This window comes from Protopterus annectens, chromosome 10.part0, assembly GCF_019279795.1.
Source record: "Protopterus annectens isolate FY-2018-M chromosome 10.part0, PAN1.0, whole genome shotgun sequence".
Classification (NCBI taxonomy): domain Eukaryota; kingdom Metazoa; phylum Chordata; order Ceratodontiformes; family Protopteridae; genus Protopterus; species Protopterus annectens.
The window spans coordinates 1647577832-1647590968 of NC_056744.1; the positions used below are offsets into that span (position 1 = coordinate 1647577832).

Sequence of the window (13137 nt, forward strand, 5' to 3'; positions counted from 1 at the left end):
GTGGCAAGTAAAGTTGGGAGGAACTGATGAAAGTTTTTATGTTACATTGTTTGCTGTGGAACATCACACGTTGTGCACATCACAACAAAGGTGCACAGAATTCACTAACAGACAGACTCTTGTTTTCAGTGGGAACACCAGAAGCAACCCAACATCCCAAACATGTACCATGCCATTTGTGGGGCATATTAACCTTATAGGTAGCAGTGGAGAGTGTTAGTTTCTGCACTGTCACCTAAGATCAGAAAGGCATATAATCTGGGGTACTGCACTTTCTAGAGGCCAGGAAGGAGGCGAGTTGAAAATCACAATGGCCAATTCCACAGACTAACTCAGGTCTTAGGAGAAATATATATATAAAGCAATTTGGTACAGGTCAACTTGTTCACAAGAAAACTTAACCTTAACATTTTCTTTCATGACAAAAATAATGGGGAATATGGAAGAACAAACAATGGGGGAAGGTTACCAAAGAAACATACTGCTTTCAAACCCCCATTTACATCCTACAATCCAAGTTTTTGAAAGAGTAGTCATGGTTGATATCTATAAAACGAGTACCAACAAAAAACATACTTTCATAACCTCACCAAGGAAGAGAAAATATTATTGGATAAATTATGCAATGACAAAACTGTACATGTTATGCAACCTGACAAAGGGGGTGGCATGATCTTGTATGACGTATAGGACTACTCCAACATTATGCTAGAAATTTTACACAATACTGATACATACATCCCCATGTCCAAAAATCAAATTAATATAGTATATCAAAGGATTACTTATACTTAGAAGAGTACAATCTTAATAATTTCCTATTAAACTCTAATCCAACAGTACCAACTATTTTGGCATTCCAAAAATTCACAAAGATGTGTTTAGACCCCTCATTTACACCAATAGTCTCAGCACAAAGGTCAAAGACCTACTCACTAGCTGTTTTGATAGATAGGTGGGTAAAACATATTTATGACATAGTACCACACCTCATCAAGTATTCCTGGGACTTTTGGGGTCATTTTAAGAACCAAATCTGGAAGAAAAACTTAATGTGTGTGACCACAGATGTGACAGACCTTTTTATGGTCATCCCTAAGAATAAGTGTTTAGAGTATTTTCATGTAAGCTCAATGCAATGATCCACTTTATCTAATGACAGAATCAACTTCATTATTGAATTAACGACTTCAGTTTTAAATCACAATTACATCTATTTTGAGGGGGAATTTTTCCAACAAATCAGAGGTGTGGCCATGGGAGCATCTTGTGCCCCCAACATTGCTAATTTGATACTGCTGGCCTGAGAGAATCAGTTTGTATTTAACTGCAAGTTTGCTAATCCACTCCATTTATACCTAAGATTTTTAGATAAATATAATAAGCCAGAGAGTACTCAGATACTCAATCACTCAGGTAGATAAAAGTTTATTGGTTTTACCAATAAACTTTTATCTACCTGAGTGTTTCAGTATTACTCTCTGGCTTATTATATTTATTTGTCAGTGGTTTTTGTGTACAAGATTTTTAGATGACATATTCATTTTATGGAATGTTGAGGCTGAAGAGATGCACTCCTTTGTTGAATATTTGAATAAGACCACAGCATTTTTGAAATTCAGATACTAGTGGAGTAGAGACAAGATAAATTATTTGGACACCCTCATCTCCCACACACCAACAGGTTTTAAACCCAACATTTATAGGGACAAGACCTGTTGCAATTTTTACTTACATTTTACTAGTTGCCACTCCTTATGGCAGAAAAAGAGCTTAGTGAAAGGACAAGCCAGTAAGGTGGCACATATGACATCTCAAAAAGAGGACGCATGGGAGGAATTAGCCAAGTTGTAGGAAATGATTTTGACAAGAGAGTATCCCGATCACCTCTTGAATAGTTTGCTTTCAGAAGTATACAATGAATGGGGGAATAGATATAAACCTCTTTTAGGAATAGGGTTAACAAAATCCCAAACCCCTGAAGAAATAAAGAAATAGAAAAAGGCACTAATAGTGAAACACAACTAAGTTTCTAAAGAAACCAAAGAGATTATTAAAGAAATTGGTACATTTTTAAAACTAATTTAGACCAAATCCAATCGGTGGGTCCTGACCATATATTTATTTTTAAAACTGCACCAAATTTTCACAGTTTAATGGAGAACAAACCAATTGTTTTTGCTAAAACACTTAAAGGTACCACTAGGTGTGGATGCTGCAGACAGTGCACATACTTAAAGGTACCACTAGGTGCGGATGCTGCAGACAGTGCGCATACTTAAAGGTACGACTAGGTGTGGACGCTGCAGACAGTGCACATACTTTAAAGTACCACTAGGTGCAGATGCTGCAGACAGTGTGCATACTTAAAGGTACCACTAGGTGCGAATGCTGCAGACAGTGCGCATGCTTAAAGGTACGACTAGATGCGAATGCTGCAGACAGTGCACAAACTTAAAGGTACCAGTAGGTGTGGATGCTGCAGACAGTGAGCATACATCACAAGGGATCACACCTTGGTGCTTGGGAACATTATGAAAACTAAAATAATATTTCAAGATGGGAACTGTAGCACTCAAAGAATAGCTTATCTGGCAATATGTTTAGGATGCACAGTATTTTATGTTGGCAAAACTGGGTGTGCCCTAAGGACACACATTTACGGATATACTTATGACATTGTCAATATTTGATCCAAGTCCAAGGAAGTCATTGTTTCACTGTATTCAGCATTCATCAGACCTATCATTGAGTACAATGCCCCCTTTGGTATGTACCTAAACAGGCATATCCAACAACTGGACCATCCACAGAGGTTCCTCACTAAAAGACTACAAGGCATAAGTAAAATGTTCTATGCAGACCGCTTCAAGGCCCTATCTCTATATTCTGTCTCCTACAGACTTTTGAGGGGAGATCTATGCTTGGCATACAGGGCATTGTCAGACCCCTCTCTGATGCACCTCCTGCATATCCACAAAACAAACAGCACCAGAATTACCCATTCTAAAGACTTAAATCTTGCCTGTGATATAAGTAGAACCTGCTGGAAAGATAGGTATGTATCCCAGAGACTATCCCGTCTATGGAACAGGCTCCTCATCCATGTGAAGCAGAGTTCCTCCCCAACTCAATTCAAGTGCAACTTGGACAATTGGATGGGGAACAGGGAATTCAACCCTGGTTTATCACCTATGTCTCTAATGGACACAGGTAACCTGTAAGTGGTTCATCTCCCAGGCCCATGCTTACACTTATCAAGGGTACCAGAACTTGTTAGAAGTTTGAGATGCATGGCTAGGCTTAAAAAGGCCCAATTGGTCGTTAGCCTAGCAAAGACCTATGAACACAAATGAAAATAGTGCCCTGTTTAGACACAATACAGAATGCAATGGTTTTAACAAATTTCCCTTTGGTATGTTGGAAGAGATCAAACTGGACCCAATAGAGGGGGATTGGAAAACATTTCTAAAGTTATATGAAATGAATTGGCAGCTGAGACTGGGTGCCACATTTCTCCCTGGGTTGAATGAAAACATGTCTGTTGCACCCATTCTAAACCTATGGGCTAACAAATTGCAATTTTATGTTCATTATTGCTTATGACATTTTGGCACTTATTGATTTTATGGTCAGAAATAATGTGCATAAGAACAAGATTTTTAAAGAACATTTATTATTTGACATGAGTTTATCCCCTTATCCTTATTTCTTTAAGAAAGTCATGATCTAATTAACTAATTACCAATTAGCCAATGAAATGTCTGCATGTTTGATATATATTGTTCTTCTGCTGGGATTAATTTATTCTGATGAAGTATTTTATGGGACCAAATCGCAAAATGTTTTATGGAATTTTTTAATACACATTTTTTTAATCAATAGCATTAATTTATTTTTGTTTTCAGCAGTTCTTGAGCTTCTAATACGCAAAGTCATTCCAAGTAAGGGATAGGATAGCATCAGCAGTGAGCTCATGAAAGAAGCCTACGCCACCAGAGTGCATATGGGTCATAGGGCATTCATACATCAGAAGATTTCATCAGAGGCTACAGAAGAAGTAGAAGTTCAGAAGGAAAACTAAATTGTCTGTGGTTGGGCACACCTGGCAGAACATGGCAGTAGTCAAAAGAGCAATTGTTGTCATTAAAAGTCCAGAGGCTCAAATGCTGTAATAGCATTTCGATAAAAGGGGTGAAGAAGGTAAGGAGGAAGTTTAATAATACCATGCAAGAAACCTTGAGGCCACTGGCCAGCAAGTTTGTGCCTTTTATGCCTCACCCATTACTGAAAGTTAGGCAGAGCCATCTTTACCAGACATGTGGAATATTTGTGGAGGATTTGTAGGATGTGTTGCAGTGAGCCCTTCCCTAAATTAGTCCAAAGTTGCTTGGGGGAAAAGGGGGCGCTAGCCTGTTCAGTGGTAGAAGGCATGGATGCCAAATGAGGAAAGGGGGAAAGAGAGAGCAGAGGATATGGAGCTTTGTCGTCCTCACTAAGGTGTGGATAGCCCAGGGAGAGATATGGGACACTTTAGCCAATCTCTCTCAACAGATTGTAAGGTAACCCAGGTGGCATTTTGTGCTGCAAGTTGGAAATCAGTGGTGTATGTTAGGAATGGAAAGGAAAGGAAAGGAATCCAGTTACCATCCAAAATCGGTTATATTTAGAATCAACTTTATTTAGAACAGAATCCACGTGCAGATTAGAACATAAACGCGTTGAGAATTAACCACAGCGTTTTCGTCTTCTTACATAGACTTCCTCAGATAAAATGCCATACATTCAAGTCCCTTATTTATATAGAAGTAAATAGGTTGTAATTCAATCAACCAATAAAAAATAATTCATTTAGCCATTTAAAAATTTAAAAACACACGCCTATAAATGTTGTAAATGGAGGAGAAACATCTAGGTAGTACAATAGGTATTTTTCTTGCCTTTGTAAACTAACTAACCAAATAAAAGTGCAAAACAGTATTACTTAAAATCTTGAGTATTAAAAACCATTAATAATAAATATTAAATAGTAGAAAAAATGTTATATATATATATTAAACATAAAACATCAGTTAAAAGGAATTTCCATTATACATAAGGTTTTAGGACAGTATCTATTGCCATCTAGTGGCCAATTTTTTAAAAATGTCTTCAAAGTTTAGCTGCTCTTAGTTTTAAAAGTGGCTTAATGGATATAAAATCATTCAGACCTGGTGTATAGTCTGCCTGTAATGTCACTTGCCACCACAATTCCCTATATTCCAGGGTATCTTCCCATGGACCACCTCTAATGTTGTATTTAACATTTTCTAACACCAGGAAAATAAAGGTAGCACTTTTATATTCCTTGGTATGTTTAAATAATGCATTAGTTTCTTTGCCTATAGATATTTCATAAATGTGTTCATAAATCCTCTTTTTCAACTTCCTTTCGGATTTACCCACATAAAAGGAGGTACATATTTTGCAAATGGCCAGGTAAATAATACCTTTAGTTTCACAATTAAAATATTTCCACTGGTTATCCATCTGCTTCTACTCTCTAAAAAATATTTTTCCACACCAAGGATATATTTACATTGTTTGCACCGACCAAACTAATTTGTAAAGCAGATTTTTTTAAAAGAATGGGAAAGATTTGTTTCAATTACCGATTTAGAAAATCTTAAAGACATCCCTCAAAGGATTATTTACAAAAATTCTAAAAGTATTAAGAATATTTTGGAAGATAAAGTAGGGAACATCGAAAACAAAGTAAAAGTGGGCACCTACAAGTGTGGTCGGTGCAAACAATGTAAATATATCCTTGGTGTGGAAAAATATTTTTTAGAGAGTAGAAGCAGATGGATAACCAGTGGAGAATATTTTAATTGTGAAACTAAAGGTATTATTTACCTGGCCATTTGCAAAATATGTACCTCATTTTATGTGGGTAAATCCGAAAGGAAGTTGAAAAAAAGAGGATTTATGAACACATTTATGAAATATCAATAGGCAAAGAAACTAATGCATTATTTAAACATACCAAGGAATGTAAAAGTGCTACCTTTGGTTTCCTGATGTTAGAAAATGTTAAATACAACATTAGAGGTGGTCCATGGGAAGATACCCTGGAATATAGGGAATTGTGGTGGCAAGTGACATTACAGGCAGACTATACACCAGGTCTGAATGATTTTATATCCATTAAGCCACTTTTAAAACTAAGAGCAGCTAAACTTTGAAGAAATTTTTAAAAAATTGCCCACTAGATGGCAATAGATACTGTCCTAAAACCTTATGTATAATGGAACTTCCTTTTAACTGATGTTTTATGTTTAATATATATATATATATATATATATATATATATATATATATATATATATATATAACATTTTTTCTACTATTTAATATTTATTATTAATGGTTTTTAATACTCAAGATTTTAAGTAATACTGTTTTGCACTTTTATTTGGTTAGTTAGTTTACAAAGGCAAGAAAAATACCTATTGTACTACCTAGATGTTTCTCCTCCATTTACAACATTTATAGGCGTGTGTTTTTAAATTTTTAAATGGCTAAATGAATTATTTTTTATTGGTTGATTGAATTACAACCTATTTACTTCTATATAAATAAGGGACTTGAATGTATGGCATTTTATCTGAGGAAGTCTATGTAAGAAGACGAAAACGCTGTGGTTAATTCTCAACGCGTTTATGTTCTAATCTACACGTGGATTCTGTTCTAAATAAAGTTGATTCTAAATATAACAGATTTTGGATGGTAACTGGATTCCTTTCCTTTGCTTTTGCACCTTTGGTATATGTTTTTGGTTGGTTTGGGTGCAAATACCACTTTCAACTTGTATGTTAGGAATGGAGCCACATTCTGATGCGCAAACCATCTTAGGCAAGGGAGTAATGATGGAGGGATCCTCCTTAGCATGCAATCTGGTGCACATTTGGCATACTGGTTTGGCATATTTACTGGCTATCTAATGTAGACTGTACACAACTGGCTTAATTTGGCTGAAATGGTTTTAATAAACACAGAGCTGCAGCCAGGCCTTAGCAACTGCAGGGCCCAATTTGGCCATTTTGGTGGGGCCCTTCAGCTGACCGCCCTAATTTACCATGACAGCCCTTGTTCCACTTGTTGGTTTCCTGGGCTTGATTATTTCAGATTAAGTATCAAGAGCATATGCTATCACAATGTATTAAAAATAAAACAGCGTGCATTTATTCGCTTATATTTTGCCAAAAAACATGTTAAAACAGAAGTATGTTTTTGGACTCCTTGCTTATCCCCCCAACCCACTCCAAGATTTAACATCTCCTGTAGGTCAGTGTACTTCCACAAAACCACATAAAACTGTTGAACTTCTTAGAATACACTGCAAAAAGAAAAGAAATAGCCTTCGGTCTCTCCATAAAAACAGCATCACTTACCCAACACCCGACTTACAAAGGATATTTCAGTGCAGTCACTCAGTATCGTGTTTTGGTAGGTGTGAAGAAATCAGAATGCCTCAAGGAAGGCCGTGTGAATGTAGGGAGAACATGCAAAATGTCATGGTTTGCTCAGCTTTCTATAATACATTTCCCTCCCAAAAAGCCTTCTCAGTCCAGTATGTCTATCTTTCAGCTTTAATTTTCTTTTTGACCCCTATTTTGTAAGTGATTCTAAAACTATTGTACTGCTTGTAGTGCGTTTACAATACAAACCATTTCTCTTAACGTCTTCCACTTTCAGCAAAGTAAATTATTTTTCTCTGGGTCTGCATCCTACCATTCAGCATACATACCTCATGTTTCACTTTTCTGGGATTATTTTGCTCCTGTGATTGCAGCAAGCATTCCTCGGTCATACTGTTGAACTAATAACATTCTGTGACATAACAATATCTTTTTTATGCTTACTAGTGTTGGATTTTTTTCTATCTCAGAGTAATTATTCCACAGTTATCTTCTGTAACAATATTCATTAGCAGCCAATCAAAACTCTACGCCAACAAGAGAAAAACAGAAAACATAGTATCTCTTTATCAATCTTCTAATTAAGCCTCATCTTATTATCATCTTAGACAGTAACTAGAGTGCTCCACAAAACCAGATGGATAATGCAACCCTGAAAACCCTGTTCAGCACTCATCAAAAGTAACTGACTACTATGGCGGTATGAGAAGCTAACTCTCTGAGCCATACAAGATATGCAAAACTGTGGTTACTAATAAAGTCAGACTAGACACTAGTCCGATGCATGACAGGATATGCTATCCACTCAACTAAAGAGATTTGTAACTACTACAGGAGCAGGACTGACATTAAGAAATACCTTACACTTTGCTATAGTGCCTCTCATGCAAATCTCTATGTCTTACGTGACCTAATTACCATGTCATAGCCTGGTACGAGGCCCCCTGAAGGAGCAGGGCCCTACTGGGCCACATAGGTCTAATTGGCCTAAGTCTGGCCTTCATTGCAGCCATATAAACTACATCCTGTGCTTGTATCTGTGCATGCTATATTTGTAGGTGTAAGTCATGTAAGGAATCTGGGCTCATCACAGGTCTTATGAGGTCAGAAGAGGTATAACACAAAACAAGATGAAAACTCATGTCTTTCAATCTATACCAGAGGCTCTGTGTGTGCATTCAATGTCCCAGACAAAGAGTGACCACTAATCACACACTTTCCCTGAGGTGCCCTAAACTCAAATTACCTACAACTTGCTATAATGATGAGTGTAGCTATGATCTCACAATATTCAGAAGTGACCAACAAAATTTAAGCAAATGCCAAGTCAGTCTTAATGCTTGAGCAACTTATATAAACTCAGACGATCCAAGCTAGAGATAATAATCCATGGAATTTTTATGATCTTCCCAGTCCCATGTCCCTGCCTGGAATATGCAGTCTGCATACAGGTGCCACCAGACCCAGGCTTCTGTTGTGGATATCCATCTTCACAGCCCTTGGTATATGGTCTAGTGGGGGTTGGGGCCCCTTCCAGGAAAAAGCTACTGCTTGACTGTCCTTCCATTTATCAGTCACCTCACTGGCTGACCATTCTAGACATGTCTCTTCCTGTACACAAATAAACTTTTTCAAAACTCAGTAAGTGTAGCACTTACAAGAACTCTCTCCAACCACCTGTATGCTGCCAACAAACTAAACCATTTCAACAAACAGAACTCCACCAGAATGCAAGCACCAAAGGAAACCAGCAGCACTGGAATTAATTCAATGCAGCAGTACACTTCCAGAAAAGAACACATGCTAATATCTGCTAGTTTGCCTTTTGGCTTGGCGTCTGGTACAGACTATATCAGGTTCTCTTCTTCTGCAGTCTAATTCCTTGGGAGTTGTACACTCTAAACTTCCCCTGAGCTACCTCTGCCCCAATTCCTTAGAATGAAAAGTTCAGTAGTACTGTGTAAACAATGCTCCATGTGGGGTCTCACTGTCTAAATAGTGACCTTCCACTGAACTACCCAATATCCTTAGAATGAAAAGTCCTTTGGAATTGTACACAGTAGTTCATATGGGATCTTACAGCATGCATGCATGGGTAAATAACTTCTTATTTATGATGAAGATGTCTTTCTCTATGCATACTGATATTCCACCAGACATCCTGGACACACACACACACACACACACCTGATATGATTACACCTAGGTCACACACACACACACACCTCTAGGTCACCTGATATGATTACACCTAGGTCCTTTTCCTCATCTGCACTCCTTTTCATTTGCTCATTTGCAGTTACATTACAGCAGGTGCATTTCACTGAAGCTGCAAGCTTTTATAGCATCCCTCAAATTATGTCAAGTAATTTGTCATAATTTCAAGACCTTCAACTTTATCATCAGTTTTATAAGTCTGCAGAAACAGCAAAAAAGCAAACTTTTCCACCACTCCTTCTGAAATGTTATTTAAGAAGACACTTGAATGACCAATGCCAGCACTTAAGTCTGTCATAACCAATCTCCTAGTACCTTTTATCTTCAGGAGCACCATTTTTTACACCACTCTCGGTCAACGATTAACCCAAAATGCCACCCAGAGACTTACTTTGAGGCTTTCTAGCTCATGCACTAACCGGCCTTGTGGCACCACTTTAAATGCCTTGTCATAACTTAAACAGGCCATGCCCACAGAGCCTTTCTGTTCACGTGTGCTGTGTTAAGAACTATATTAGGTTTGTCCAGCAACTTTTCTTCTGTTACAAATCCAATTTGATCTGCGATATCTGTATCCAGTGAAGCTTTTTACCCTAAGACGACCCCTGAACTCTTCCCATTACCTAGTCATTCAGCCAGTTAGTAGCAGTCTTCTGAAATGGGAATATCAAGACAGAGAGAGAGTGTGAGAAACATAGAGACAGATGAATGTTTCCCACATCACGTACATGCATATATAAATATGTATAGAAAGAGAGAGAGAGGGATTTTTTTTTTCAAGTAATCACTATGAGCATTTATACAATAACAAAGAATAATTAAGCAATACCCTCTTCTAACATTGAAAATTGTGAAAAAAAACAAACACGTTGGCAAATCCATACAGGAGACCTGTCATTTAGTGCTAGTTATCTCTTACCTTATACACAGTGAATGCCTCATGCAGGAACATAAATCTGTGGCTGGAATGTCTGGGAACACACAGGACACAGATAAATGCCTCTTCCTCCTGGCAGAAAAACTCCAGTGCCTGTTTATGCTCCCTGCAGCACTGCTTTGCTCTCTCCTTTGCAGCACACACATTCTGCATTTCTGCTTTCTCCCTGCAGTCGGTTTCCTCTTTTATGTGCTCCAGTTTCAGCCTCTTGGATCTCCGAACCATATTAACCAGTAGTTGATTTACTGTGTAACTCTGTGTAGGAAGATCCTGTCTACATTCACAACGGGATGATTATGTTGTTTTGTATGAAATCTTTTTAATGCAGGGCTGCAAACTGACATCCACAATCCAAAGTAACTCAGAGAAACCCAAGAAAATCCAAACCCTCACAAGCTGATTTTTTTTTTTTTTTTTTTTTTTTAAGTTTCATTTTCAGTCCACAGGAAGTAGAATGACTCTGGGGAAGTGACCGCCTTCATTTAAAGGGGAAAGATAAAATCAGTCCTACTTATTGCACCATACTGAATGTGTGTGCTTTTAAACAGCAGTTTTGACTATTACAGTAACATTTCCATCAAAGTTTCTCTTGGTAGTCAACTAAAAAAAAAAAGAAAAAAGAAATTACGGCACATCAAATTTAAGACAACAAATAATACTGTAATCCATTCCTGTGCCAAGATTTTCCCTTCTCTACACTCTCATCATCTGCTTTTCCTGTCTAACTCAGTACTAAATATCACACACACATTTAGGGCAGAAATCCTACTTCTCCAATAAATGGATACTTTGTTTCTGTCAGAATACAAGACAATGTTCACTATGATGAGCTACATTCAGAAACTGAGTGTAATGTAGTGCTGGTTTTCAGTGAGTTTTTATGCACTGTTTTAGTTTGATACTGATTTAGAAAATATTCATGTCAGGAAAATGATATCCTTTAGAAAAATCATTTGCAATGAAAAAAACTAGGCCACTAGAATAGAAAAGAAAAGAAAAAAAAAGGAAAAACAAAAAAAAAAATAAATAAAACTCTCGAGTACTGCCTTGGTTGGGTGACTTGCTAAGACTGGCACAGTTGGCAAATGGAGGTGAAAGGAATCAAACCTGTATGCTTGACTAGACAAATCAGTTTTTCTCATAAAATTTTGTTTTTCTGGTCAATCTTTGGCAAACCAGTGAGGAGTGAAATCAGAAAACATTCATAGGTATTTGAGTTTCAAACTTCATACCTTTCAGAAAATTCATACTAATGCAAAACATGTTATTCTATCAACTTTATACATTTGTAAGAGCAATATTTACAGATTGTCCCTATTTCTGGGCCTTTGTTTCCCCCATAAGTTAAGACTTTGTCCAGATTTCTTCTTCTAAGAGGTTGAGAAGTATGCTGAGAGCTGTACGTAACCCTCTGTGCTAACCAACTAAGTAGGTAACTAACCTCTCTTGTCTTAAGACTCATACAATAGAGTGTGGGTCAGTGATATGTCATGTGCTTACAGTGACACACTGCCTCTGGCTCTCTGAATTACAAAGGAGATGTGGCCATTGCATCTGTCAGTCAGACAGACTAAGAACTGTCAGGTTAGCAACAATGTTAGACAGTTTCAAAAGAAAGAGCCTGTGCATATTGTAACAATAGAACTGTCACATCAGAAAATCTCTCTTAAATGACTATTAATCAAACGTTTATGGCTACTGGTATTCAATGCAGAGTGTTTGCTTCCAAAAATCATAAATATGTTCCTCAAGGAGATATGACGTCTCTTCAAATCAGACCCCATCTGACTAGTTTCACAAGTAAAGAGGGATAAAGCCTTGACTATGTCCTAGCTGACCTGGATTCAGTTACTGGGTTGGTGTGAGGAAAGCAGCATTATGAGGCTATGTCTGCTAACCTTCCCTAGAGGGAGTGGTAGGTGCACATGCCTAGGCACACTTTCTATGCTGGAATCCTTGGTGAAGACAGGTGATCACACAGTGACACCATTGCAAAGTGCAAGGCAATAAGCATGTCATAAACATTGAGAACAACCCATTTAGCCAGGATAAAATCTTGAATCCAATACATAATTGTTGTTCAGCATACTGATTATCCACACCCTTGTGGTATCTGCTAAGGTAAGAATAGCTATGCCATTGGTACAGATTTTACCATCATAAGACTTGTACCATGTATCCAGTCCCACTGAATAAGGCCACGTCATGTGCTAGTTTGTGTGGTGGGGATGATGACACCTTTTGTATAACACAGAGCTGCCTCAGCCACTCTCCTCCCTTTCAGTCTCACTGAAGGGATCCACTATCCTATCAAATTAAATTTTGTGAATATAATGCCAGGAATCTGTAAAACTCCTGCCATTCAGTCGGAATCCTTGTCCACCAAATGGAGCAGCAAGAGCCACAGGGACATCAGAACAATGGACTCCTCTTCTTGATATAGAGTGCTAGTAATAGTTGCAGAAGAAAAAAAATAAATTCCTATATAATGCCCAAATCACAAAATGGTTGTCCTATTTATGG

At 37.6% G+C, this 13137-nt stretch overlaps 1 protein-coding gene across 1 annotated transcript in view; it reads right to left on the reverse strand.

Moving 5' to 3' along the window:
- LOC122814364 (zinc finger protein 208-like) overlaps positions 1–11015 on the reverse strand; it is a 441663-nt gene extending 430648 nt beyond the window's left edge. The window contains exon 1 of the mRNA XM_044086948.1: positions 10597–11015. Coding sequence (XP_043942883.1) covers positions 10597–10839 — 243 coding nt within the window. The 5' untranslated portion in view covers positions 10840–11015. The remainder of the gene's footprint in view (positions 1–10596) is intronic.
- Positions 11016–13137: the final 2122 nt, after the last annotated feature.